Here is a 27,900-nt window from a genome sequence, read left to right as displayed (position 1 = left end):
GTAGGTGCGCTCTCCGATAACGCGCCTTTGTTACGCAACTCGATGACACATTTTAGACTGGTTCTGTAGTGTTCGACTCGCCGGCACTCAGTGACCGAAGTACTGTACTTTTTATGCAGGTGGTTGTGGCACGTGGCAGGAGCGGTTTTACTTAACAATAGACAATAGGATTAGCTCGGGCTCTATTAGAAACTTACGAACTACACACTAAGTGGAGTCCAGACGGGATGAAATGGCGTTAATCTCTAATTTTAGATTTAAGGTGATATTTGAGCCATCAAAGTTAAAAAATGCTCCCAAAACGAAAATGTGTCACAAATTGTTATTCTTTTGTCCGCACACGCTAGTGGATGCTTGTCGAAACTTGCCAAGCGTGTAAATGCAGCATTAGTTAGAACATGTTTGACCGTTGACGCTCAAAGAGTCAAATTATTCAAGTTGCCGTTTACACCTGTCGAATATTTGATAAAATTTGTATTTTGCATCTCACATTTTGCTTCATGAGAAGAATGAGACGCAATTTGATCAAATATTGGACAGGTAGAATACCACCCTAAGACATGACATTCTGACTTTCCATAGTAATGTAAACACAATACTGATTGGTTGATATACGCCTCGTATTTTAAGATAATTATAACGATGAATAGAATAGAACGAATGATACATAGAATCATAATTTGTCATTGTACTTTTTTACATATATTATGTGCCTTTATTAACTCGTTTAACACAATATTAATAATGGTTAAGCTAAGAAAGACAGAAATTACTTTGCTGGCCGTACTTCAGGAAACACGTATGTGTAAGGTTTGGTTAGATTGTCGGGTATGGAAGTCTAGCTGGTTTTTCAAATGACCGACATTATCAAGTCTTCTTCTTCTTCCTCGCGGTGTCCCGGCATTTTGCCACGGCTCATGGGAGCCTGGGGTCCGCTTGGCAACTAATCCCAAGATTTGGCGTAGGCACTAGTTTTTACGAAAGCGACTGCCATCTGACCTTCCAACCCAGAGGGTAAACTAGGCCTTATTGGGATTAGTCCGGTTTCCTCACGATGTTTTCCTTCACCGAAAAGCGACTGGTAAATATCAAATGATATTTCGTACATAAGTTCCAAAAAACTCATTGGTACGAGCCGGGGTTTGAACCCGCGACCTCCGGATTGAAAGTCTCACTCTCTTACCGCTAGGCCACCAGCGCTTTTTTTTCGACATTATCGAGTATTCGGAATTATTAAATTGTTTTTTCTAGCATCGTATTTTTACAAATCCTGGGCTACAACCGCTAAAATCGAAGTTCGTAAACGAGAAACTATCTCTGTCACTCTAATTGGAGTAAAAGCAGGCGTGGATCATCGCTACAAGTACATGCGCCAACACCAATTTTGGTGTCTGGTAGTAGTAGGTGCCGCGCACCGGTATGGAACAGACGCCTCCTCGCGCTTGCGCTTGTATTTCTCGTAATAGATGGGTTTTGTTAGAGAGTGAACCTTCTGTACCTAGCCTAGTACTATTATTTATTCTGTGGTAAAAGTGAAAGATGCCCGCAATTTGCGAACTTCGGTGTTCGCGGGAGGCCCTCTGCTATTTAATGTAATTTCGTTTGTCAGTAAACTAATTTAATCCTATATACACTCGTGAAGACGCTCTTGTCTCTCGCATTTCATAATTCCTATGGGAGTGAGTGGTGCGGCTAGTTGTCGTCGTCGCTGGCCGACACGGACTTCCTGGAGACGGGCGTGTCGGGGCGGGAGGAGCCGCTGCGGGACCGGCTCTTAGAGCGGGAGCGGCTCTTGGACCGGGAGCGGCTCTTGGACCGGGACCGGCTCTTGGACCGGGAACGCGATTTCGAACGCGACTTGCTTTTTGATCTGAAACCAAATAAATAATACAATTAACTGTTTAATTATCGTGTTGTTTGCTGCTGCAAAACTTATTTTTAACCGTGTAAAAACTTGAATATATATTTTGAGCGTATTCTTTAAATACACAATGAGCATGTCATTTAACCTTCTAAAGCCCAGCTACACAAATGAAAAATCCAACATATGTTACTAAAATTTGAACCTAGAATAACATAGAATTGATTTTGTTTTGTTTGACAACTGAACCTAAACAAAACAAATGCAATTCTGTTCCAATTGCGTCTCACTATCTCATTAAGCAAAATAGAAATTGGACAAGTGGAATACCACCCTTAGGAAAATATGTAAAATTAGTTGTATTTAGTCAGGAAGGCTACCGCGAACATCGAAAAATGAAATTAATGTCATTAACTAGTCTAACGCGATAAATTTTTTCATAATTTTACCTTTTTTCCGACGTTTCAGCCAAGTTGCACTAGCTGTTTATGACATTAATTATGAGTACAAAACGCGAGAATATGATGATGTATGTGATGATATGATGTTTCGAATATTTCTCTTTCTGTCACTCTTGCATACTCAACGGATATATAACAAAATAGACAAAGCGTCGCTTTCTTCGATGTTCATGGAAGGCCTTTAGGTATCTCTGCAGCTAAATTATCTATGTCACTGCTTACCTTGACCGTGACCTCGAGCCGCTCTTCGACCGTGACCTCGACCGGCTCTTGGACCGCGACCTCGACCGGCTCTTGGACCGCGACTTTGACCGACTCTTGGACCTGGAATTCAATTTTTTCTATGCTTAATGTAGTGTAATTAATAAATCAACAAACGTAGTCTTCAATAAACTAAAAATCATACGCCAGCGTCCCCAAATAATTAAAAAATATACCTTTTATACATTGTTAGTTTACGATTTCAATTAAATTAGATTAAACATACTGATTTTATTTCATTGGACAAACAATCATCATGAGTGATGAATTTGTATGTTTATCCAACTGTATTATTTATATTTGGCGTGATAAATAAATAAATCTAAAATCCACAATGATTACCTTGACCCACTCTTGGACCTCGAGCGACTCTTCGATCTCGACCTGCTCTTTGACCTCGAGCGGCTCTTCGACCTTGAACCGCTCTTCGACCGGGACCGGCTCTTCGACCTGGACCGGCTCTTGGAACGGGACCTGCTCTTGGAACGGGAGCGGCTCTTCGATCGTGAGCCAGACTTGGACCGTGAGCGGCTCTTTGACCGGGACCGGCTCTTGGCTGAGCCGGAGCGAGATCGGCTGCGGGATTTCGAACGGCTTTTGGAACGTGACCTGTAGAGAAATAAATGATAGTCAGAAACAAGATTAACAAAAATGCATATTTGATCTGCCACTGCGCGAGCGGCGACTGCCTGCGTCCGAGTCAGACTCGAACGGTGAGATGGTTTCCTTAGAGACGATTTTAGGCCGCTGTTTTGGCAAAGTTCTAACATAGCTTGATTGAATTTACCTGTCACTATCACTGTTGGACATGATCCTCTTCCTGTCTCCCTTGGGGGTTGGACTGCGACTGCCGCTGCGGCTGCGACTGCGCGAGCGACGACTGCCCGCGTCCGAGTCGGACTCGGACGTGGAGATGGTTTCGTTAGAGACGACTTTAGGCCGCTGTTTTGGCAAAGTTCTAACATAGCTTAATTGAATTTACCTGTCACTATCACTGTTGGACATGATCCTCTTCCTGCCTCCCTTGGGGGGTGGACTGCGACTGCCGCTGCGGCTGCGACTTCGCGCGTCCGAGTCTGACTCGGACGTGGAGATGGTTTCCTTGGAGACGATCTTGAGCCGCTGTTTAGCAAAACTTATTTAGATTTACCTGTCACTATCGCTGTTGGACATGATCCTCTTCCTGCCTCCCTTGGCGGGTGGACTGCGACTGCGCGAGCGGCGACTGCCCGCGTCCGAGTCCGACTCGGACGTGGAGATGTTTTCGTTAGAGACGATTTTAGGCCGCTGTTTTGGCAAAGTTCTAACATAGCTTAATTGAATTTACCTGTCACTATCGCTGTTGGACATGATCCTCTTCCTGCCTCCCTTTGCTGGCGGACTGCGACTGCCGCTGCGACTGCGACTGCGCGAGCGACGACTGCCCGCGTCCGAGTCAGACTCGGACGTGGAGATGGTTTCCTTGGAGACGATCTTGAGCCGCTGTTTGGCAAAACTTATTTAGATTTACCTGTCACTATCGCTGTTGGACATGATCCTCTTCCTGCCTCCCTTTGCTGGCGGACTGCGACTGCCGCTGCGACTGCGACTGCGCGAGCGGCGACTGCCCGCGTCAGAGTCGGACTCGGACGTGGAGATGGTTTCTTTGGAGACGATCTTGAGCCGCTGTTTGGCGCTGAGCTTCTCATCCGCCGCTTTAGAAGACTTGTCTCTTTTACCCCCTTTTTCTTTCTGTAAGAATGAAGAAAGGAATGAAATGTAAGGAAGAGGAGATGGAATGAGTTACGGTTTAATACCTATTGATTGCCATTCAAAATCGTTATAGGCATTTAGTTTTGATAAAGTGAGTGGTGGTGAGTGAGTGATTTTGGTGAAGTGTATGAGGAAATTAAAAGACTGGCACAAGAAAGAAATGGTTGGCGATTACTCCACCGACAAGAGCAAAGCTCTTAAGAAATGATGATGATGAAAGTGATCACCAGTTTTTATTCTACATTAAGCCGCGTAAAATAGTAGCTGCATTTGAGAGCTGAAACAGATATCGCTTTTTGTGGTAACTGGATAGTTTTCTGCAGATTCGAGCGAAATTATATTTCGATGTTTTATCCGATTACGGACGATGTTATGTTTTTTAAAGATTTTCAATATGCTTTTAGCAATCTATGTATACGGCTACACATACAGGCTGTTTTTTTTTAATAACCTGCAATATTTTGACAAAATGCCGGTATAACGCGAGGAAGAAAAACCTCCAATATTGTGGAAGAAAAACTTGTAACGGTTTAAGAACTTCAGACAGGGATATTAATGTGTTGATGCGAGTAGCTTGCCTTGTTGCGGCCGCGCTTGTTGGCCGGAGCCTGGTTTGCGAACTACAGACAGGGACATTAATGTAAAGACATAATAAATAATAGTACTATAAGTACAGAAGGTACACTCTCTAACAAAACGGCTATTACGACAGGTATGACCGCAAGGTGGCGCAAGCGCGAGCAGGCGTCCATTCCGTACCGGTGCGCGGCAACTACTACTGCTAAACACGATAAATGGTGTGGGCCGCTTGTACTTGTAGCGACGCGACGCAATCGCGGAGTGAACCACGCCGGGTAAAGGTGCGAGTAGTCTGTAGATTTGTAACCGGCCCCGAGCTGCTAATCCTTTGTCTATTGTTAAGTAAAACCGCACGTGCTACTTACCTGCAAAAAAGGGTCTTAATTATTCCAATTGGCACCTGAGCGCGGGCTAGTCCAACGCTCAAAAAACCAGTGTAGGTGCGCTCTCTCATAACGCGCCTTTGTTACTCATCTGGATGACACATTTTAGACTGGTTCGACTTGCCAGCACTCAGTAACCGTAGAGAATTACACCCTTTTTCTACAGGTAGAAGCACGTGCGGTTTTACTTCACAATAGACAAAGGATTAGCGGCTCGGGGCCAGTTAACAATCGAAAAAGTGTAACTTGCCTTGCTCCGGCCTCGCTTGTTGGGCGGGCGGTCGCTGTCGGAGCCCGAGGCGCGGTCGCGGCGCTTCTTGCCCTTGCGGTCGCCTTTCTCCTTCTTCTTTTTCTCCCGTCTGAAACACGAAATAAATTATATACTTAGTACATTTTTAATAACTAACAAGGAAAGGTACCCAACTGTCCTGTCCGATTTGATTAATTTTTATATGTTATAGAATAGCCTAAAATAACAGACACGTATTTTGTTTAGCTGCCCAAACTCAACCTATTGGGAGAAAATAACTTCATCATCAATCATCATTAGGCCGATCGCTGCCGTTACCCGAATCAGAAACATATTCGTCCTTCCTTCTCCCCGTGTCTCCTTTCTTATTTCGTGTTCTATTCACGTTTAAAATCAAATCCAAACAATTATATAATAAGGACAATACTAACTTCTCCTCATTAGACCGATCGCTGCCGTTGCCCGAATCAGACACATATTCATCCTTCCTTCTTTCCCCATCTCCTTAGTACTTTTCCTCAAGCGGCATGTCGGCGAAGAGCACTCAATGTTCGATTTACGTTTAAACGTTTATAATCAAACACAAACAATTGTATATTCAGGACATCCTTCTCATAAACCTTAACGACTGAACAAAGTCAATACTAACTTCTCCTCATTAGGTCGATCGCTGCCGCTGCCCGAATCGGACACACTGCCTCCCTTCTTCTTCTCTTCAAGCGGCATGTCGGCGAAGAGCAGCCATTGTTCGATGTACGTTTAAAATCAAACCCAAACAATTGTATAATGAAGACAATACTAACTTCTCTTCATTAGGTCGTTCGCTGCCGCTGCCCGAATCGGACACATATTCGTCCTTCCTCCTCCCCCTGCCTCCCTTCTTCTTCTCCTCAAGCGGCATGTCGGCGAAGAGCTGCCATTGTTCGATGTACGTTTAAAATCAAACCCAAAAAATTGTATAATGAAGACAATAATAACTTCTCTTCATTAGGTCGATCGCTGCCGCTGCCCGAATCAGACACATATTCGTCCCTCCTCCTCCCCTGCCTCCCTTCATCTTATCCTCAAGCAGCATGTCAGCGAAGAGCAGCCATTGTTCGATGTACGTTTAAAATCAAAACCAAAAAATTGTATAATGAAGACAATACTAACTTCTCCTCATTAGGTCGATCGCTGCCGCTGCCCGAATCAGACACATATTCTTCCCTCCTCCTCCCCCTGCCTCCCTTCTTATCCTCAAGCGGCATGTCGGCGAAGAGTAAGGCGTTCTTCGATGTACGTTTAAAATCAAACCCAAAAAATTGTATAATGAAGACAATACTAACTTCTCCTCATTAGGTCGATCGCTGCCGCTGCCCGAATCAGACACATATTCGTCCCTCCTCCTCCCCCTGCCTCCCTTCTTCTTATCCTCAAGCAGCATGTCGGCGAAGAGCAGCCATTGTTCGATGTACGTTTAAAATCAAAACCAAACAATTGTATAATGAAGATAATACTAACTTCTCCTCATTAGGTCGATCGCTGCCGCTGCCCGAATCGGACACATATTCGTCCCTCCTCCTCCCCCTGCCTCCCTTCTTCTTATCCTCAAGCGGCATGTCGGCGAAGAGTAGAGCGTTCTTCGTCTTCTCTTTGAACTCTTGTCTCTTCTGTAGTTGCTCGACGGTGCTTTTTTGATGTTGTTCCTCGCGGCGGCGGCGCTCTTCTTCCTGTGGGTTGGAATAGGTTTTGATTTAATGGAGTAACAGATAAAGAGTATAGTAAAAACGTCTGCTTTTACAAAAACAAATTTTTGACCAATAACCAAATGTAAGATATGAAAAAAATCTTCTATATTTTAGTTTTTTGACTATTATTGGGTAGTCAAAAAACTAAAATATAGAAGATCATAACATATGCAAAATTAAGAAATCAGCACCGATACATTGACATATTATCATATCTAGGGACGGGAATTCGTGAGTGACACCGCAGAACTAGCACCATTCTTAGTGCCTGTAAGGCCCTTACAGGCACTAAGAATGGTGCTAGTTCTGCGGTGTCACTCACGAATTCGAGGCAATCGTACATTCTTAGACATATGTCAGTCCTTAGATATATGTCAATTATTATCGATGCACCGATATGTTTTTACGTAAATTTAGTTTTTTCCTCTTTAGTAGCAAGTATCTATTATGTATAATGAAAGTTATCTAACACTTCTGCTCCGTTTCTTCGTCGTCGTACCTAACCGTGAATGCGATAATTCTCATTATAGCTAACAGGAACCATCACGTTGATTTTTCTAAGATACATCATGCCTCTTCCTAAGACCTCTACAATATCTACCTGCCGTCTCGCTCTGGCTACGTACCACTGCGCTTGAGAGCAGGACAGCATATCCCTTCTGTCGTTACAGACAGTACCTGCTGCTTCTTGAAGACTTCCCACTGCTCTTGCTGGTCGCGCATGTTCTCCTAATCATGTTGTCTTGCTTAACTACATACCACTGCGCTTTTGAGAACAGGACAGTGTATCTTAGTAACGAACCTGTTGCTTCCTAAAGGCTTCTCTCTGCTCTCTCTGTCGGTCGCGCATGGTGACCTCCTCGTCGTGTTGCCGTCTCGCTCTGGCCACGTGCCACTGCGCTTGAGAGAGCAGGTCGGCACATGTTCGAGCCTCGGCCGCGGCGGCCGCGGGCTCGTAGCGAGCTCGCTCGGCGCCTTCGCCGCTCTCTGTTGAGGCTAGGCGTTGGAAGTATCTGGAAATAAAGGCGATGTATGTTATACGGTCAAGTCAAGGGAATATGAACCTTTTATACCGGCTGTACACACTCGTCGAGAGACCCCGAGACAGGTCGAGTATGAGTGCATAGCCTCGCTCGCCCTTCTTCTATTGGGCTGGGTTTTTGCCGAGATTCTCGGCGAGTATGTACAGCCGGCATTATATGATAATAACGTTCGATATTCAAATAGTACGAGTAGCGACAATGGTCGCGAACCATCCAAAAGGGTGGTCGACGCTCTACCAAAGCCGGAAGTCCTATCTATTCGACCTGTATAAAATATGGATTAAAAAACTTAAGTAGATCCATCTTTAGAAGAGTGTCTAATGCATAATTATTACATAAGAGCTAAGTGATATATTCCATGCCAAAGAATTAAGACTAACACTTACTTGTGTGACATTTGTAGATTATGTACCGCTATATCTAACGAACTTATATTCATTCTTTAACCCTGCATGCATGCAATCTTCGTACATTGCTACAAGCGTCACGATGACGCGCCGCACATGATACGTGTGGCGTTCAAAAGGTTAACACACAGCACAGCTACACTCCTCAACAGGTTACATATCAGAATACCGAAAACTGATTTACCTAATGTTGAATCACCTATGCTTGATTCATCTATTTTTAAATTACCTATCGATCATTTTACCTAAACATTGACTGACCTAAGTTTATAATACCTAAGCTCAAATAACCTAATGGACGAAACACCTAATGCACGATATACCTAATGCACGTTTTACCTACTGCACGTTTCACCTAAAGCTATTATACCTAATGCACGAATCACCTATAGCTGATATACCTAATGGACGATACACCTAAAGCTGATATACCTAATGAACGATGTACCTAAACTTGATTTACCTAATGGACGAAATACCTAAAACTGTTAAACCTATCGCACGACATACCTAAAGTTGATATACTTCCTGAACGAATTACCTAATTTCGATATGCTTAATGCACGGAATACCTAAAGTCTATATACCTAGTACAAAATTCATCATTTTGCCGAATGATCCAGTGGCAACTCCACCCAATAAATCGTATGATTTCCCAACCTTACAGTAGAAACTGTTTGGATAACAACTTAAAAATATACTTTAAGAAACGCTACTTTTTAGGTAGTACAATGATTTCGTAAGTCTAATACAAAATTAGTTAACTTATCAAAAACTTAATTTTTGTAAGTTAACATCATGACGATGAATAAAAGTCGGTTTTGGCACTGTTTGGTCGTAGTTAACCTAACACGCTCCTCCTCGCTTTGCTCGTCGTCGCACCTATCTCGACTCTGGCAAATGACTAGACCTTATATTATAATAAAAAATAGTAAGCCAATTGAATGATTTGGCAAAAAAAAAAAAAATTATACCTATGTCCTAATAATATTCTACTAAACAATAATTATATTTTTGATTTTAGGTACATATTTCGTTCATTAAGTGCATCGACTTCAGGTATTTCGTGCATTAGGTGTATCAAATTTAGGTATTTCGTTCATTAGGTATGTTAACTTTAGGTAATGCGATCATTAGGTATACCGACTTTAGGTAATTCGTGCAGTAGGTATGTTAACTTTAGGCAATACGATCATTAGGTATACCGAGTTTAGGTATTTCGTGCATTAGGTATATCAACATTAGGTGTTTCGTGTATTAGGTATATTAGCTTTAGGTATTTCGAGTATTAGGTGTTTCAACTTTAAGTAAATCGAGCATAGGTATTCTGAGCTTAGGTAAACCAATTGTAGGTGAAACGTGCAATAGGTAATTCGTTCATTAGGTGTTATGAGCTTAGGTTAATTGATCATTAGGTATTTAAAAAAATAGGTGAAACGAGCATAGGTGATTCAACATTAGGTAAATCGATTTTCGGTATTCTGATATGTAGCCCCTCAACATGAGGTGCCTCCTAGTATAATAAAGTCGTATCATGTGGTGCGACTCTTCTGCCCCGTAGTAAGGTAGCTCTAGCGACTTGTGGTCATTCCACACTAGAGTAAGCTAATAAGGTTGTTAATACTCACTTGTGTGACACCTGCAACTCATGTACCGCTCTCAACACGACATCCAACGAGCTTCTTTCATCCTTCAATACATGGCTGGCTAGCCTCCTCAACGTCAACGCAGCATTGTATAATAGAGCGGTGTCATGTGGTGCGACTCTCCTGGCTCGTAACAAGGCAGCCCTGGCGGCCTGCGGTCGGCCGGCGAGGCCGTGCGCGCGCGCGAGCCAGGTAAGCCATTCCACGTCGTGGTGCATGCGGAACTTGCGGATGCAGTTCTCGTACTGGAATAAATATACAGTGTTAGGTATAGGTATTAGAATTAAGTAGATACTATTAGGATCGGGTATTAGGGTTCCGTACCCAAAAGGTAAAACGGGACCCTATTACTAAGACTTCGCTGTCCGTCCGTCCGTCCGTCGGTCCGTCCGTCCGTCCGTCCGTCCGTCTGTCTGTCACCAGGCTGTATCTCACGAACCGTGATAGCTAGACAGTTGAAATTTTCACAGATGATGTATTTCTGTTGCCGCTATAACAACAAATACTAAAAACAGAATAAAATAAAGATTTAAATGGGGCTCCCATAAAACAAACGTGATTTTTGACCAAAGTTAAGCAACGTCGGGCGTGGTCAGTACTCGGATGGGTGACCGTTTTTTTTGCATTTTTTTCCGTTTTTTTTTTCATTATGGTACGGAACCCTTCGTGCGCGAGTCCGACTCGCACTTGCCCGGTTTTTTAAATATCATTGACACAGTCAGTTAACTAATCATTCTTAAATCTTATTGCAATGCTATAAGGTCTAAAATAGGTCATTTAAGTGTGTTTCTATCAAGTACCATAAAACAACAAATAAATAAAAATGGCGTTTTGAATCTTAAACGGGTTGGATCTATATTGTGTTTTCCTTAGTACTTTCTTTTGGATTACTCTTACAAGTTATTTGTATATCTATTATTTCGGTAAGCTTGGTTTCACCGTTTCAATCTGTCATAAATGAAATGAAGTAGAATTTCTTTTGTTTTATTGTTTTCTCAAACTAAATTCAACCCAATTTACTATAGAACAAGCTTCAAAATTAAAAATAGGAAAATTTTGTATAGTGGGACTTACGAGGTATAACCGGTACGGTACAGTCAGCAAAACTCTTAGAACCCGTGTATACAAACATGTATGCAAATTTTTCTGACTGTACAATAAATAATATTAGTAGTGAATGTAGCGAATAACTCACCATTTGTATAGCGTTGATGTATTGCTTCTGTTCCACATAGATATGAGCGATGTTCATCCAAACATCCGGAAAATCGGCTGTGGCCTCTCGCACTTGGGCGAAGATGTCGCGAGCTTCGTTCACACAACCCTGCACAGAAAAAAACCGTGATATTATAGAAAAGCACTTCGGTTTTTTACGTGTATTCAATACCCTAATAATTTAATTTAATTTAATTATCATTTATTCAAAGACCAACTGAGATCATTTTTGTTAGTACTTACGACTATGACTTATAAAATATTGTTAGTTTTATGATCTATATTCTATACAATGTCAGAGAAAAATAAATTAATTGAAATTAAAAAGAAATGAAATTAAATCAAAATAAAATATAATAATAACGACTTGATTAAATGAAAATAAATATTAGAGCATTAAATTACAAATTAAAGTTAATAATGTTAATTAATAAAAAATGTCAAAATATTGATAAAATGTCACTTCGATTAATTTCAATTACTGCGCTTTCTTATTTGGTTCGCCTCACAAGTTATCAGGTATCAGTGTACGTATTTTACATTTTGGTTTAGGTGTATAGCACAGCCATTGTTGAGATATACACAGTCTACACGTTCCGAGATCATTTTCAGGATACTGTTGGTACTGGCGCGGATCCGGCGCACCAGGGATGTACATCGCTTGCGCATACTCGCGTAGAAACAGTCAACCCGCGCCTCGGCAAACATCCCTGATGCACTACAGTATCGCGGCAGCCCCATCAGTACCCTGAAAGCGTTATTGAACTGTACTCGAAGAGCATTGTACCGTGTTGCTGTGTAGTTCGCCCATAGGCCGCTAGTATATAGAGAAGTACAGTACGCTCTGAAAAGAGTGACCTTGACCTGTTTAGAGCATTTAGCGAACCTACGGGCGATCATATTAGCTCTAATAGACAATGCTCTTCGCTCGCGTTCAATATCTGTATCGTCTTTAAGGTCAGATGTCACAATATGTCCGAGATACTTGAATTGTGATACTACAGTGAGTACCTCCCCGTATAGTGTTATAGGTGGGATATCGCATGGGCATTTGTTTCTAACCTTAAAGACCATACATTGGCTCTTTTTAACATTGTATTTTAAACCATGACTATTCGCGTACCGTTCACAAATACCTATCAGCTTAGTGAGCCCACAGGGAGAGGCACTCAGCAGCACCATATCGTCGGCGTAGCTGATATTGTTTACGCATACTCCATCAATATGGCACCCGATGCGGGTGCTGCTGAGCTCCTCTACCAGTGCGTTTACATACAGGTTGAAGAGCTTAGGCGAGGTCAATCCACCCTGCCTTACTCCACACTTCAACCTGTATGCATCCGAACATGCTCCCGCCCATCTAACTACATTCGATTGGTTTTGATACCAGTACTTCAGGACTTTGTTTAAGTCTGGTGGCATGTTAATGTCCTTTAGTTTTTGCCAGAGAATGTCATAATTAACCATATCGAATGCTTTCGATAGATCAAGGTAGCATGCGTATACATTGGTCTGTCGGTCCGTGTAGTATTTGACAGTATGTTTAAGACCCAAAATTGCACTTTCGGTCGACAAACCCGATCTAAAGCCAAATTGATTGTCATGTAACTTTAAGAATCCTTCCAAAATATTAGGTTTCATATTTTCTCAAGCGCCAAAGATTAAAACAAGAACCAATGTAATATCTGATGGTCACAAAACAAACTTCATACAAGTTTTTAATAACGCCTAAATGAGTAAAATTATAATGAGTGATTTTGGCATAAATTATTGAATTTGGATTGGCTAGCCCAGATGTTCTTGACATCCACCTTCAGACCTTGTTTGTATATGATATTGTCATCATCATTCATCATCGATTTTTGACGATTTTTGACCCCTAAAATCATGCTACGAATGACCCCGTTTCCTCCTACGTCATGCTACCATCATCCGATGTCCAGACACTCCATAATTTGAAATGACGTAATTTATGAATAGCCCCTAAGGCTCGTTTTTGGTATTTCTTCTTATCTCTCGGTATTTATGTTCAAAGTATCTGTAGCCACACATTAACTATAATCATGGATATATTAGTTACCTTGTGTGCAAGAACACAGCCGATGCCATTAGCGGCCCAGATGTTCTTGACGTCGACCTTTAGAACTTGCTTGTACATAGCCAAGGCTCGTTCTTGATGTCGCTTCTCTCGGTCTTTCTCTCTGGATGGTTGATGCAGAGTTTGGAGCCACACGTTACCTGATAACAAGACGATGAAATTGAAAATTAAGACTTATGTAATCTATCTTTCTATCTTATTATATTATATATATAAATGCAAGTGTCCTGACTGACTGACTGATTCATCAACGCAGAGCCGAAACTACAAAAGATAGAAAGTTGAAATTTGCACACCAGATTAAATTTATAAAGTGTACATGAGATAAGAAGCGATTATGAGAAATAAAACCCCTAAGGGGGTTAAAAAGGGGATGAGAGTTTGTATGGGGTTGAAGTTTAATTTTAAGCTAGGAATTGGAAACTTCGGTAAAAGATATATTATTAAAATACAAGAAAATTAATTTCAGCGTTTTTGAAAATTCATCCCCTAAGGTGGTGAAAAAGGGGTTGAAAGTTTGTATGGATATCAAACATTTTTTCAAGCCGAGACTTGAATCTTTGTATTTGGGGATATTATTAGAAGACAAGAAAAGTAACTTCAGCGTTTTGTAAAATTAATCCCCTAACAGGGTTAAAAAGGGGTTGAAAGTTAGAATCCATTACAAATGCTTTGAAACTTCTTAGAAAAGCATCCATAGCCGATTACAAAAAAAAAAGAAATTTCAACGTTTTTCGAAATTTAAGCCCTAAGGGGGTTAAAAAGGGGATGAAAGTTCGTCTCGGAGTGTAAATTTTATTTTAAGCTAGGAACTTGAAACCTTGCAAAAAGGTGTTAAATTAAAAAACATGAAAACGAATTTAAGCATTTTTGAAAATTCATCCCCCAAGGTGGTGAGAAAGGGGTTGAAAGTTTGACTCGAGTTCAAATATTTTGTGAGTGCGGAACTTGAATCTTTGTATAAGGGCATATTATTAGAATACAAGAAAAGTAATTTCAGCGTTTTTAAAAATTCATCCCTTAAGCCTTTCATTTCATTTCATTTCATTTATTCATTGTATAATCATGTACATAAACGCAAACAGGTGTAAATAATTAAATAAAGTCAGTCCATGACGCCCTGCTAGGGCACACAACATAAGTACTTAAAACTAATTAAATTAGGTTAAAACAAATTCGATTTAATTAAAAACAAATAATTTAAATTAAAACAATAAAACAAAATAAAATAAATTGGATAAAATTACAAATAATGCTAATTAAAAATAATAAAATCAATTTAATTAAATTCGAGTCAATTAAGTTAAAACAAATATAATTTCATACAATCAAAATAAATTAATTCTAATAATTTTCAAAGTCAAATTATACTCTAAATACAATTTTATAATTAAATTAGGTTTATAATAAATTGTCATCGTTAATAAAATCCTTTACAGAGTAATAACATTTTTCAATTAATAATTTTTTCAGCTTGTTTTTAAATACTGCATATCGAGGTTCTTGTTTAATGGAATATGGAATTTTATTAGTAATGACTATACAGTTGTAGTGTGGGCTATTTTTATACATTTCTAGATTACATTTTGGGACCAATAGTTTATTTCGGTACTGCTCTCTAGTTCTCTGCTTATCTTGCTTTACTTCAAATAAGTGGGGATTTTCACGAACAAAGAGAGCAGAGTGCAGTATATAGATACAGGGCAATGTCAATAAACCATACTCAATAAAATATGGGTTACAACTAGTTGGAAGACGTACATTTGCAAGGACGCGTATACACTTTTTTTGCATTACAAACAGTTGCTTGGCTTCGGTGCTGCCCCCCCATAGCACAATACCATAGCAAAGCCATGCGTATGCGTTTGCGTAGTATGCAGATAATGCACATTCAAAATTTGTATTTGATTTTAGTATATGAAGCGCATACAGGAATTTTGACAATTTAGTTTTAACTTGTTGAATATGTGCTTTCCATTTTACTCCGGAATCTATTGTTATACCCAAAAGACTAAATTCCTCAACCTCCTGTACGTTACTTGCGTTTACATTTAGGTATAGTTCCAAAGGTTTTTTTTGCACTGGTTTGAACTGTATAATTTTTGTTTTATTTAAATTTATTTCTAAGTTATGGTCGTTAAGCCAGTCTTTTAGATTATTGTAAATATTTTTAAGGCGGTCGTTGCATTCAATGCTATTTTTGCAATTAAAAAGTAGTGACACATCGTCTGCAAACATTACGCAAGTCGTGTTGGTGTCTAGGACTTTCGGTAAGTCGTTAATGTAGGCTATGAACAGGAGGCATCCGCATACACTGCCCTGTGGAATGGAACATGTCGTGTAACGCATATCAGATGTAACGGGTCTGACTTCATTTGATTCAGTGTCAAAGTAATTTATTTCTAGTACTTTATAAGGCAGAGGGGATATATTTCCCATCTGATTTTGAACTTCATACAAAAGTGATAGAGTTCAATTTTGCATGATTCTGACACCTTTTTGCCTTATAAAGGGTTAAAAGGGTTAAAAGGGGGTTGAAAATTTATAAAAACTTCATACTACTTGCAAAAAAAGAAAAGTAATTTCAACATCGCTTGGATTTGAAAATTATAGGTACTAAAGATGTAAAATGTTGAAGATAAGATTCCACGCGGACGAAGTCGCGGGCAACAGCTAGTTAGTAATAAGTGGAGTTGATATTATTTTAGATCTAAAGAATAAAGGTAAGAAAACCACCACAATCGGATAAACTGTTTACTATTGGCAAAAAGAATAGATAGTATAGAGGGGTCCTGTCATTGTAAATTTTGTAGTCACTGTAAATTTACTGCCATCTATCGACACACGACTAAAACTCAAAATGAAAACGTATAAAGTTATCAAAAAATGTATATATGTATATGGATAAATGATTTTATTATTTTTATATCATTTTGATCCATGTTCATTCACTGATATCTGTGTTAAAATTGTTAAATATGAAACGGTGTCGTAACGCCATCTAGCCGAGGATAGGCTAAAGGTGTGTGCGCCATCTATCCGAGAATGACTTTTACTTGAATTCCGAGGCACGTTTTTTCCTTAGACTTTATTCGTCTTATACGAAGTTACATATGAGTCGCTTAACTTCGAACTCGGGTAAATCCATCTGTCAGATTATGCGATTTTGGTATTAAGAAAAGGTAATAGGGTAGATATTTGCTGAGAGGGTCGAATGGATTTACCCGAGTTTGATGTTAAGCGACACATATGTCTTTGCTATTGGCCTTCTAGCATCTACAGCAAAGTATATTGTTACTTTAACTCATTTGCCTCTGCTGAACTCGTTTGGGGACAATTAACCATCTTCGTGCACTAATAGGGAATATTAGGCAAAGCTCTCGGTAGGTGGCACAACTAGCACATACAGTAAACAAACATCAATGACACATCATGCGTCACTACGTCAATCACATGGCCTACCGTGAAACACGACAATCGAAAGTTCGGTTTCTGCCTCTCTATCACTCTTGCATATTCGAGCGATAAAGCGGCAGATAACTAAATTTCGATTTTCGCGTTTACCGGTAGGCCCTTGTTAACAAACCGCCTTGATGCATCAATGTCATATTTTATTGTCTGTGAAAACATGTCAAAAAACAGTTTAAGGCACAGTATGTATAAGTTAGTCTATGAGTCGGTAGTGCTGCACTCTGGCGGCAGAACATTGCAGTAATGAATATCCCCTATTGGGTCAAAATCCCGCCGCAATCTCGCCCACGGCTCGGGCACTAGAGCTTCTTAATGTCTTGTCCAAGGTTGCCCCGCAGATCGACATATTCGCGGATAGTGTTGGTAGTTTTGGTAAAGAGCTCTCAGTAGTCCTTAGTCAATTTCTGACCAAATAATGTTTGACATCAATTTTATTATAATAATTTTAATATAATTTTTAATTTAATGATGATGTATGTAAATAATTAATGATAATAATGATGATTTTCATGTAATTAATTTTATTTATCTAGTAACCATATATTTAATATTTCTGTAAATAATGAATTGTGTTTTAATAATAATGTATGTATTTTGTTTTGTAAATTCTATTATAGTGTATTGCTAGTTTGTAAGCGTTTTGGTGTAACTGTTAATGCTTATAAATGTCTAATAAATAAACAATTAAAATAGGTTGAACAAAAAAACATTGAAATGACCCATGAAAAAGACCCATTTAGACGGTTTAAAAACTACGAAAATCGCATAAAAGTTCTTGAACCGTCTAAGGCTTTAATCCATCTAAATGAATGTCAAAAAAAATATTTTAGCGTACATACGACCGGTCATTGCAGAAATCCTCGGGTAAGACCCTTGTGGGTCGGGCGTAGTCAAGATTATTCGAAAAGACGTGGATTGGCCATTGGTAATTTATGTGAGGATCAAACTAATTTATTTTTATGCCAATGCTTACCTATTTTAGGAGGACACTTATTTGCTAAGGACATTTGCTTTTGTGATCTGATGTGATGTCTGATTTAAGGTCTCTGCCCACTACACCGTATCATACCATGACCGTGCTATGAACGTGTCAGGCAAAAAAATATTCTTTGTATTAAAAAGTATGAGACTATGCCCACTAGCCCGTTCCGTCACCGACCATACCCGTCGCGTGCCATGCACGGACCGTCAAAAATAGTCGGCGAGGATATTTTGCTGGTGCCGAAACGCTCCGTGCATGGCACGCAACGTGGCCAGAACGGTTCGTGCAGGCGGCGAAACGGTGGGCATACGGGTTATAACCGCTTATGGTGACCGTTCTAAGCCCGTTATAAACGTGTTGCTATATTTCTTACGCGCTCTTACCAGTCTGATAACTATTCGCTCGCTCTTTCTGACGAGTCTTGCTCTCGCGAATAAAACTCGGGTACTAAGGGGATGAAACGCGGATGCTACGGGGATTATAGGCGAATGCTATGGGGATGATGCGCGGTTACTAGGGCACTAAACCCGTTATGTACGGATATGAAACAATGTGGACACGGTGTAGTGGGCATAGTAGTCCGTATCGCATTACATTCCGTGCCTGATACGTTCACTCACAGCACGGTCATGGTATGCTACGGTGTAATGGCCAGAGACCTTTAATTAATCCCAAATCTCACCTAAAGCTATCAGAGAGTAGGCGTCGCTGGCGTTAGAAGAGTTCTGCAGTATCCTCTCGAACTTCTTCTGTCCCGGGCCCCACTCCTGCTGCGCCAGATGCAGGTTGCCGAGCAGCGACCACGTGTCCGGGTGCTCCGTGTTCACTTTTAGGGCTTCTTTAAACCAATCTGAAGCCTCGTAAATCTGACCTTTGTCGCGCGCCATGCAACCTAGCCTGTGAACATTTTGTGGGATTAGTTTGGCAGTTTTAGCAAAATTTTCTGGAATAGGGGATTTATTCAGGACGTGAATTCGTAATAAAAAGTATTTTAGTTAAGTAAACAGCACAACCTAATTATAACTTATGAAACCCAAAATCACAAGTAAAATGATTTAAACGATAGATTTTAAAAATATAACTTGACTAAAGATTTTTTGCCATAAAATTTTCTCCTTTTTGATAGGCCATAAAAAGTCACAGAAACCAAAAGGAATTTTGGCATAGTCAATAAAATTAAGTCATTTTTTCCTTTGAATGATTTTCATCATTTATCATTTTTCACAACATGACTTCTTTAGAAGCGGCTAGACAACGAACTTTCTGAATTAGAATATGATTTGAAAATTAACTTATTTTATTTGACAAAATTGCGAAAATGTTCATCTATATCTTATGCCGAAATAGGTAACTTACAAGTACATATCGCATATTCAAATAATAATAATTACACAATTATTATACCTTAAATAACAATCAATATAATTGGGATGCTCTTTCAGAATGTCCTTATACAGTTTCTCAGCCTTGTTGTACATGCACAGCGCTTCGTTGAGCCTGGCCAGGTTGTATGTAGTAGTCACAGCTATGGACTTGTAATACTGGGCGTCTAGAGTTTCCGCGTCTACTTTCTCTCTGAAAATAAAAAATAGATTAACTAAAATAAATATTAATGGGTCAATCTTACAAAATCTACCTAATCCCTAGTTTTTCAGTTCTCCCAGCCCCACAGCCCATACGCACTTTTTCATTTTTAGCATTTGATACACAAATTGAACTATATCAAGAAGTCCAGCTGAGGAGTGTTTTTCATAAGGGCTTCCATATGTTTGTATGGTTTTCATAGAGAAATAAGTCCTTTTGAAAAGACACTCCTCAGTTACTGTTTTCTGTAATGTGATACATATAATTAGTTACAGTTTTCTGTGAACAAGCGAGTACCTTTCTAGCGCTTCCTCGAGGTAAGTTTTGGCCTCATGTAGATTGCCTAGCCGGTAGTGTAGGGCCGCTACGTTATTTAATATCTCCGCGGGGATGTCTGCGTTCACTTTCTCTTTCAGGATCTTCATGGCGGTGCTGTACGCGTTCAGGGATCCCTAATAGAAATAATTTAGTGAATATAAGCTAATGAATATCTGGGACACCGAGCTTTGCTCGGAAAACATATTAAAACTCAAAAATGCGCATTTTCCCAGAGATAAGACCTATCTAGATCGATTTATCGCCCCCTACAACCCCCATATAGCAAATTTCATCGAAATCGTTAGAGCCGTTTCCGAGATCCCTGAAATATATATGTATATAAATAAATAAATAAACAAGATTTGCTCGTTTAAAGGTATTAAATAGATAAATAGCCTAAAGACCTTGCGTCAAAATGGGCCAAAAACCAACAGGCCTATCTAACTAGGGGTTATTAAACATGTTTTATTTTTATTTTAAGGGTCAACGCGGACCAGATGCGTATGCAGCATGGCTCCGGCAGCAGATTCTACAAATAGCTACTTGCGTGTACGCAACAGGTTTGGCGTGACTTAAACACTTTTGAAAATCATTAAATTCCAAAAAAAAACGCTAACAGTAATTCGGCGTAACGCAATAAAAAGGGCTGTGATAACTACAATTTTCAGAGATAGGAGAATGGCTAAATAAAGCAAGAAATACCTGTAAGTCATTTTGCTCCAAGATTTGCGCCAGTTCGATCCAAGCCTCCACATCATCAGGGAACTGTTCGGTGACTTTCTTCAAATGCTGCCGGGCTATGTCCCTCTTGGACTGCGAGGCTGAATTGGCGTACAGCGAGCCGAGGATCTTCATGGTCTCGTAGTTGCCAGGCTGGACTTTGAGAACTTTCTCAAAGCATTGGGCAGCCTGTTTTGAAAAGAAAGGTCTTATGGCTAACAATTTAATCCGAGAGCTAGATAGCATATACAACATCTATAGCTTTTACAACAGATTTTAAAAAACTTCGAGATGCAAGGCCTAATTAAAGAACCTCCAGTGTGTTTGGAGAAATGGTCGTCCAGGAAATGATAGGATTTTTAGGATGATCTCTACTTTTGTCAGGATAATCAAGATATTCCATTTTTTCATATGGCAACCTTGTTTAGGAGATGCCCAAGTCTAGTCTAGGGGCGTGTTTGGCTGACATAATACAATGGTAATATTCAATCAAGTCCCTTACACCAGACAATGTCACTTACATTCTCAGTGTCTCCTCTATAGATATACATCTGCCCCAGCCCATAGTGCGGCAGTACGAAGTTGGGCGGCGCGAACTGTGTCGCCTGGTAGTAGTACTGGAAGGCCTGGTCGCAGTCGCCCTGCGCGTGGAACGCTCGCGCTAGGTGGTGACATGACTCTGCGCGCATGGCTTCGTTCTCTGTGTTGTGGAACGCGTGGAGAGCCAGGTGTTGTACTTTGCTGTAGTCCTGTAGGAAAACAAATATATGGGCATTTTCAACAATAAATAAAATGGGGAAAAGCACTTATTATTATTATTATCGGAGAGTGCAGACCTACACTGGTTTTTTGAGCGTTGGACTAGTTCGCACTCGGGTGCTAATTAGATTATACGACCCTTTTTTTACAGGTACTGGCAGTGCAGTTTTACTTAACAATAGACAAAGGATTTGCTCGGGGCCAGCCACAAATCGAACGACTATACACATACGAGCAATTTCTTAATTCAACCCTTTGACCGTCAAAGATGACAACTGACGCGCCCGTCTACAGCCCAATGTCACACGATAACGGGGATGGCTTTCAAATTACAATTTAAGTAATTAACTATTACAACTCGACACAAGTCAGTAAAACCTCACCTTCTTGAAAAAAAAGTGGTTCGCCAAATGGTTCAACACCATAGGGTTCTTAGGGTCTATGGCGTACGCCTTGGACAACATTATCACAGCCATCTTGTTTGACTCATTCTCTTGTAGATTAAGCTTGAGGATGGACAGGCCCACTAGCGCGCCCACGCATTGTGGGTCTAACTGTAGAGCTCTTTCAAAAGCCATCCTGTCAATAAATTAGTTTATATATTATAATATATAACTATTAAACTCCTTGAGACTTGTACATAAAATTTCGTTCCATTTCGAGGGTTTTCAATATGAGTAGCTTTTAAATAGTTTTAAAATGTGTGTAATGTTCATAGTCAGTATTGTTTATCCTCAATGGGCTTTATATTATTATGCCTGTATCTCTAAAGCTCTACCTAAGCAAGCTAGGCCTTGTAATAGGCAAAACAAGACAATTACTTTAGTATATTACTTAATTGGCTCTGTAAACAAGCTGTAGGATGTCCTGCCAAGTAAATTTGAGAAAAAAATTATAAGTAAAGCCATTGTTTATTATGATATTATGCGCAATATTTATTTTTAACATTACTAACGTAAATTTATTTGTTAAACATGAAAAACAGGTTAATTTTGAAATAATGCAATCACAAAAATATTTAATTTAAATGTACTGTCAATGATTAAGAACCATAATATAAAATAATTTCTTACCTAGCTTTTTCTTGGTTATTTAACTTCATAAAGCAATGCCCCATCCCTAACCGCAATGCTGCAGGGCTATCGGGGTTAGTTCTCAGTGCCTTCTTATAGAATGCCAGCGCTCCTCTATAATCTTTGCGGTTGAAGGCTATGCAGGCTTTGCCAAGAAGAGAGGGAACATTGTTGGGAGACTGGTTAAGTACAAAGTTAAACTGAGCGTCTGCTTGTTCCATTTTGTCTCCTTCAAGCAGACAGAAGTAGGCTCGGCCAAGGAGATGGTTCTGAAAAGTTTAAATGGATTAGTACAAGGAAATTCGAGAATTAGTAGAGATTTACATATATCAATAAGGTAATTTTTACAACAAAAATACCAATATATGTAGGAAGTATTGAAATATTATGATATCTAATTTTACTTGAAGATTTTTTTTTTTATTTCTATAGTTTTTTAAGTACCATCAATACATGTTGGAGCTTGCTTAGTTTAAAGCTGTGATACCTCATTAAATTGACTACATCTTTAAAATTCCACCTAATGGGTCTGTTTTTGCCAAGTTCTAATTAAGTGCCATCAAATGCAATCTGGTATTTTTGCCATTGTTCATTTGTGTTCTTTTTTTGCCCCTTTTTGGGGCTAACACTACATTTTAAATTTGATCAAAATATCTGTGAACTTTCTGCAGTCATTAAAGTTATCTCATGTTAACAAACTGCTGCAAGGGATACAATATATTTACCATCATATCAACATATCAGTGCAGTACTTACTTGATCATACATGATGATTTTATCTGCCATTGTATACAGCAAAGTGGCTTTTGTGAACAACTCTTTCTTCCTATCTTTGGTCTTCTCCTTATTGGCTTCTTGAACATAGTAAGCAGCGAGCATGTCAAGAGCTCGCATTTGGTCCCTTTCCACATCCCGGTACTCCATGTTGGCGTCCACGCGGGACGCCTCCAGGATTTTGAGGAAGTCATCAATCTTCTTTTGTTTGTAATAGGCAAGCTAAATATGGATAAAAAAACTAAAATAAATTTTATTTGTTTTCGATAATTCATACTGATAGAAATCTCATGTATATGTTCAGTGGTGGATTTGCAGTCTTTGCCGCCCTAGGCCCCAGGCCCTACAGCCGCCCCTTTCTCAGCACCCATCATATGGACTACATTTTGAGTTATTTCTTGTTATCATCAGCAAATTTATTGTCACAATTTGCCGCCCTAGGCCTGGGCCTACTGGGCCTTAGGGCAAATCCGCCACTGTATATATTATACCATTTAAGAGGAATTAATACACAACAAACTTGAATAAGTAATTATTAATTATGACCTAGATTACCATAACATTGTAGATTAAATACTATCAATATTAGTTACTTAGTGTAAATTAACGATTTAGGTCATTCTTAAATACCACGTAGTTCACTGATGAAAATTTACAATGTTCTTTAATCTTTAGTGAACGTGTGATTATTTATAGTGTACGTAGGGCAATAAAAACAGTTTGATTACATGACTTTTAGGTTAGGTTTACTTACCGCAACATTGATCCAAACACTGAGCTGCGAGCGCTCCTGCTGCAGAATACCGAGCACTTCATCTCCAGCCGGTAACTGTTCCGGATCTAATTCAATCACCTGAACGCAAAACACAGGATTGAAAACATTTGCTCCTCAAAAAGAAAGCTACGTTACACTGATCTATCAAATTACCTCATCCGTTGTCATTAACGGAATTTCCAACATTTTGCATTTGTTTTCTTCCTGCTCGTCACAAGAATATCACAAACACTGCAACCGGTTACACATAACCAATAATAATGCGATTTACGAAGGCGACGCAACAACCATTTTTGTTTGGCGATGCGATGCGAATCGACTCGTCGCGACGAATGGCGGCTTTGGCAAATTGTCACTTTACCGTCAAACGGTGTTCGTTCCAAATGATTCAAGCCATTTTATTACATCAATCGATAATTGAAAAACCTAGGGAAAACTAAAGATTTTTTTATTGTGGTCAAAATTGTGAAGTAGTAATATAGAGATAAAATTTTAATTCCTTTGTTTTTAGTATAGTACATATATATAGTACATTTCGGTACTTAGTATTTTGTTAAGTCTACAAATGTAATTTTCCATGAAATTATTTTTGAGCGTTCCCTTAGAGGGGTGTTCAGAAACAAAAGGTGTGGGTTGTAAACGTTGTAAAATGGTCTTTTGCGGTACTGCGTATGAAAATAAATTTGCTGCATTTGGTACTGAGAAAGAATTTATTAATCGCTGTTGCAAATATATTTTTCCAGTTTTTGTTTAATTAATAAAAGTCTGGAAACAAAGGCTAGAAGGGTCTGTCTAAAAATTATCGTATTTGAACGTACACTTTACATATGCAATGACATTGACAGCCATCACAACCGACGGGCCGGCGGCTGACAAAAATAATTGAAAAAATAATTTACTATTTATTGTTTAATTATATGTTTAATGAGTCCGAAAGAAAAGTTTGCTCTTAATTAGATGTGCTTAATGAATATACTTTATTAAAAATCCGAGTCAGAAATGGTACACCCTACCTGGATCCTTGTAATTTAAGAAGGTAAACAAAAGTAGTATTTACATAAGCTACACTTCGCTCAAATTTGTATCTTTTGTTATCATTGCCCTTTTTAATTTTTAGTTGTAATGTGATAAAATGAACGCACTACCTCAAGGAAGCAGAATCACCTTCAAACAAGCCAAGCCAAATCCGCTTTTTCAGGGTTGGTTGGAAGAATTGCATAAAGAAGCAGTTGAGAATGAAAGTAATTTCGAGCCGGTCGTGAAGGAAGCACTGACCGCTCTCTCTAAGTATCCCCTACCATTGCAGAGTGGTACTGAGTGTGCCATTCTTAAAGGTTTTGATAAAAAATTATGTGCATACTTAGATAAGCGTTTAGAAGTACATAATTATAACAAGAATTTGCTCACAAATAATTCATCGCCAAGGAGCTCAGACACAGAAACTTATGATCTAGATAGTCCTGTAAGAATTGACAGTCAACCACAATCACCAGTCAATGTACCCTGTAATTCAAACTCATACTGTTCTGGAAACACAAATTTGAGATCAGAACAAGAGAATGTTGCACAAAGCAGTGATGCTTCCGGCAGTAGCAAACCTAAAGCTACAAAAAAGAAACAAAGAGGTGTATATAAACCAGCATTCCGGTCTGGCAGTTATGCTATTCTTATTGGCCTCCTTGAAAATTTAAAAGAGAATCCTGATAGTCCAGCTTTGAAAAAGGAAGATTTAATTGATATATCACAGAAACACAGTGAAGAATCTTTTACTAGACCAAAGCCAGAGTCTTTCTATACTGCTTGGAGTAACATGACGAGATTAGTAACTAAAGGCCTTGTAAATAAAAGGAAGAATGGTAGGAAAATTGAGTATTTTTTAACAGATGAAGGAATTTCAAAGGCACAAGAGCTTTTAAAAGAATATGCCAACACTCCTACAGCTAATGACATTATCTTTAATGGCGCCAGTCCACAAAGGAGAAGCCCAGCTGTAGAACTAGATATAGAAATTGATAGGCCAATTGTTAGAGAAGCTGTAAAATCTCCAGTATTAGAAATACAAAATCTGGATGCTGTTGAAATGCCTCCTGGATCCTTTGATGTCATTTTGTTAATTGATAAATGTGAAACAAGTGGGTAAGTACAGTTCCCAAGTATGCAAATAATGTTAAACTAGGATGCTATTATAGGCCAATAAATCAAAGTTTACATTACCAATTTGCCGGATGATATCAGCCTGTCAGTCAAAAGCAAAAGATGACAGTTCCGAACAACTGACAGGCTGATGTCGTCTGGCGAACTGGAAATCAGTGGGCCCCTTTTCTAAAAGTAGTTTATATATTATATGTTTACTCAGTATAATAATACCAATCAGCTTCACCAAACCTTCAACCAGTTGGTGGCTGACTATAGTAATTATAGTAACTTCTTTTCCACTTTCCACTGCCTCAGTTAAATTACCTATAATTTTATGTTGTGTTTCAGATTGTCAAACAAACATGATCCAACAGTTACACAGTTCAAGAAATACCCAGACTTAAAACACGAGTACAGAAGTTTAAAAGTCGGAGACTTCACATGGGTGGCTCAGCACAAAGCCAACAAGGACCAGGAACTTGTTCTTCCATATGTTGTAGAGAGAAAGCGCATGGATGATCTCGGATCTAGTATCAAGGATGGCAGGTTCCATGAGCAGAAATTTAGATTAAGGAAGTCGGGATTAAAAAATGTTATTTATCTAGTTGAGAATTACGGTTCTAATAAACATGTTGGTCTGCCAATCCAGTCTCTGATGCAAGCCTTGCAGAACACGAGGGTGCAGGATAATTTTAAAGTGCATGAGACAGACTCATTGAAGAACTCTGCACGGTTTTTAGCAATGATGACTAAAAGACTGACAATAGAGTATAAGGTTAGTTTCTATACCTATTCACTGCCCTTGAAACTGAATCTATACATAATAAAAGTTGGCATGAGATTGTACAAAAAATTGGCAATGCTTCTAATCCTTAAGTGCCAGCTGCTATGAGAATCAATTTGTATTTAATTTCTTTCCAGTCAAATATTGACTAGCCTAATTTTTTTTTTCAAAAAGGAAAAGCAGCTTGATTATTACTTACGTACCTAAAAACAGGTTTTAGAAAATAACATCAGCTGGTTTCGTTTCTAAATCTGCTCTTAATGTTTCAGGATAAATATTTAAAAGGATACAACAGAGGACCACAAGGGGACGAGCTAATGACGTTCTCATTTCTCAACCAGGCATCTAAAAAAACGAAGCCTCTAACGATCACAGAGACTTTCATTAAATTGCTACTTCAACTCAAAGGTGCTTCTGTTGAAAAAGCTTTGGCAATCACTGAGGTTTACAAAACCCCACACTCCCTTATTGAGGCATATGAAAACTGTAGTCAGAAAGAGGGAGAATATTTACTTGCCAATTTGAAGTATGGCGATTTGAACAGGAATGTGGGGCCTACAGTCAGCAAATCTGTCTACCATTTGTTCTCTAATATAGATCTTGCTTGACAACGCGTTTCTTTTATTTAAGTATATTTAAAGTAATGGAAACAGATGCAGCAATAATATTCGAAAATACCTGTATGTCTAATAACCGTATTGGGCAACTGATTCAGTTGTATACATTATTTATAAAGCCAGGGATACACTAAACATAACATCGTAATTACATTCCAAAAAATGTTGCCACTGCAATAATTTGTTTGTAAAATAGTAAATTCTTTGTTATATATAAACACGCT

At 39.2% G+C, this 27,900-nt stretch overlaps 2 protein-coding genes across 2 annotated transcripts; one reads left to right on the top strand and one right to left on the bottom strand.

The window, feature by feature from the left end:
• Nucleotides 1-870: 870 nt before the first annotated feature.
• On the bottom strand, nt 871-24,472 carry LOC134794381 (RNA polymerase-associated protein CTR9 homolog). Its single transcript, XM_063766182.1, has 21 exons — nt 24,293-24,472; nt 24,119-24,217; nt 23,347-23,586; nt 22,591-22,859; nt 21,901-22,096; nt 21,280-21,507; nt 20,741-20,947; nt 20,018-20,172; nt 19,541-19,711; nt 18,819-19,033; nt 13,666-13,823; nt 11,566-11,694; nt 10,353-10,615; nt 8,077-8,287; nt 7,048-7,256; nt 5,544-5,656; nt 4,146-4,310; nt 3,911-3,974; nt 2,926-3,192; nt 2,545-2,646; nt 871-1,870 (listed from the first exon to the last, which is right to left on the bottom strand). Exons 1-21 carry the CDS (start codon nt 24,323-24,325, stop codon nt 1,693-1,695), a joined length of 3,672 nt encoding a protein of 1,223 aa, XP_063622252.1. The 5' UTR covers nt 24,326-24,472; the 3' UTR covers nt 871-1,692.
• A 698-nt stretch (nt 24,473-25,170) lies between these two features.
• On the top strand, nt 25,171-27,670 carry LOC134794374 (crossover junction endonuclease MUS81). Its single transcript, XM_063766176.1, has 3 exons — nt 25,171-26,275; nt 26,624-27,050; nt 27,329-27,670. Exons 1-3 carry the CDS (start codon nt 25,272-25,274, stop codon nt 27,665-27,667), a joined length of 1,770 nt encoding a protein of 589 aa, XP_063622246.1. The 5' UTR covers nt 25,171-25,271; the 3' UTR covers nt 27,668-27,670.
• The last annotated feature ends 230 nt before the right edge of the window (nt 27,671-27,900 follow it).

Source organism: Cydia splendana, chromosome 10 (genome assembly GCF_910591565.1).
Source record: "Cydia splendana chromosome 10, ilCydSple1.2, whole genome shotgun sequence".
NCBI classification, from domain to species: domain Eukaryota; kingdom Metazoa; phylum Arthropoda; class Insecta; order Lepidoptera; family Tortricidae; genus Cydia; species Cydia splendana.
This window is presented reverse-complemented; position numbering and strand designations above follow the sequence as displayed.

Bases quoted from the DNA above. Each gene is read 5' to 3' on its own strand.
- LOC134794381 (XM_063766182.1), bottom strand. From the start codon at position 24,325: ATGTTGGAAATTCCGTTAATGACAACGGATGAG. The intron at 11,695-13,665 runs GTAACTAATATA...TTTTCTGTGCAG, and splicing joins GCTGTGTTCTTGCACACAAG to GGTTGTGTGAACGAAGCTCG. The intron at 8,288-10,352 runs GTGAGTATTAAC...CTTTATTTCCAG, and splicing joins GAGTTGCAGGTGTCACACAA to ATACTTCCAACGCCTAGCCT.
- LOC134794374 (XM_063766176.1), top strand. From the start codon at position 25,272: ATGAACGCACTACCTCAAGGAAGCAGAATCACCTTCAAACAAGCCAAG. The intron at 26,276-26,623 runs GTAAGTACAGTT...GTTGTGTTTCAG, and splicing joins GATAAATGTGAAACAAGTGG to ATTGTCAAACAAACATGATC. The intron at 27,051-27,328 runs GTTAGTTTCTAT...TTAATGTTTCAG, and splicing joins GACTGACAATAGAGTATAAG to GATAAATATTTAAAAGGATA.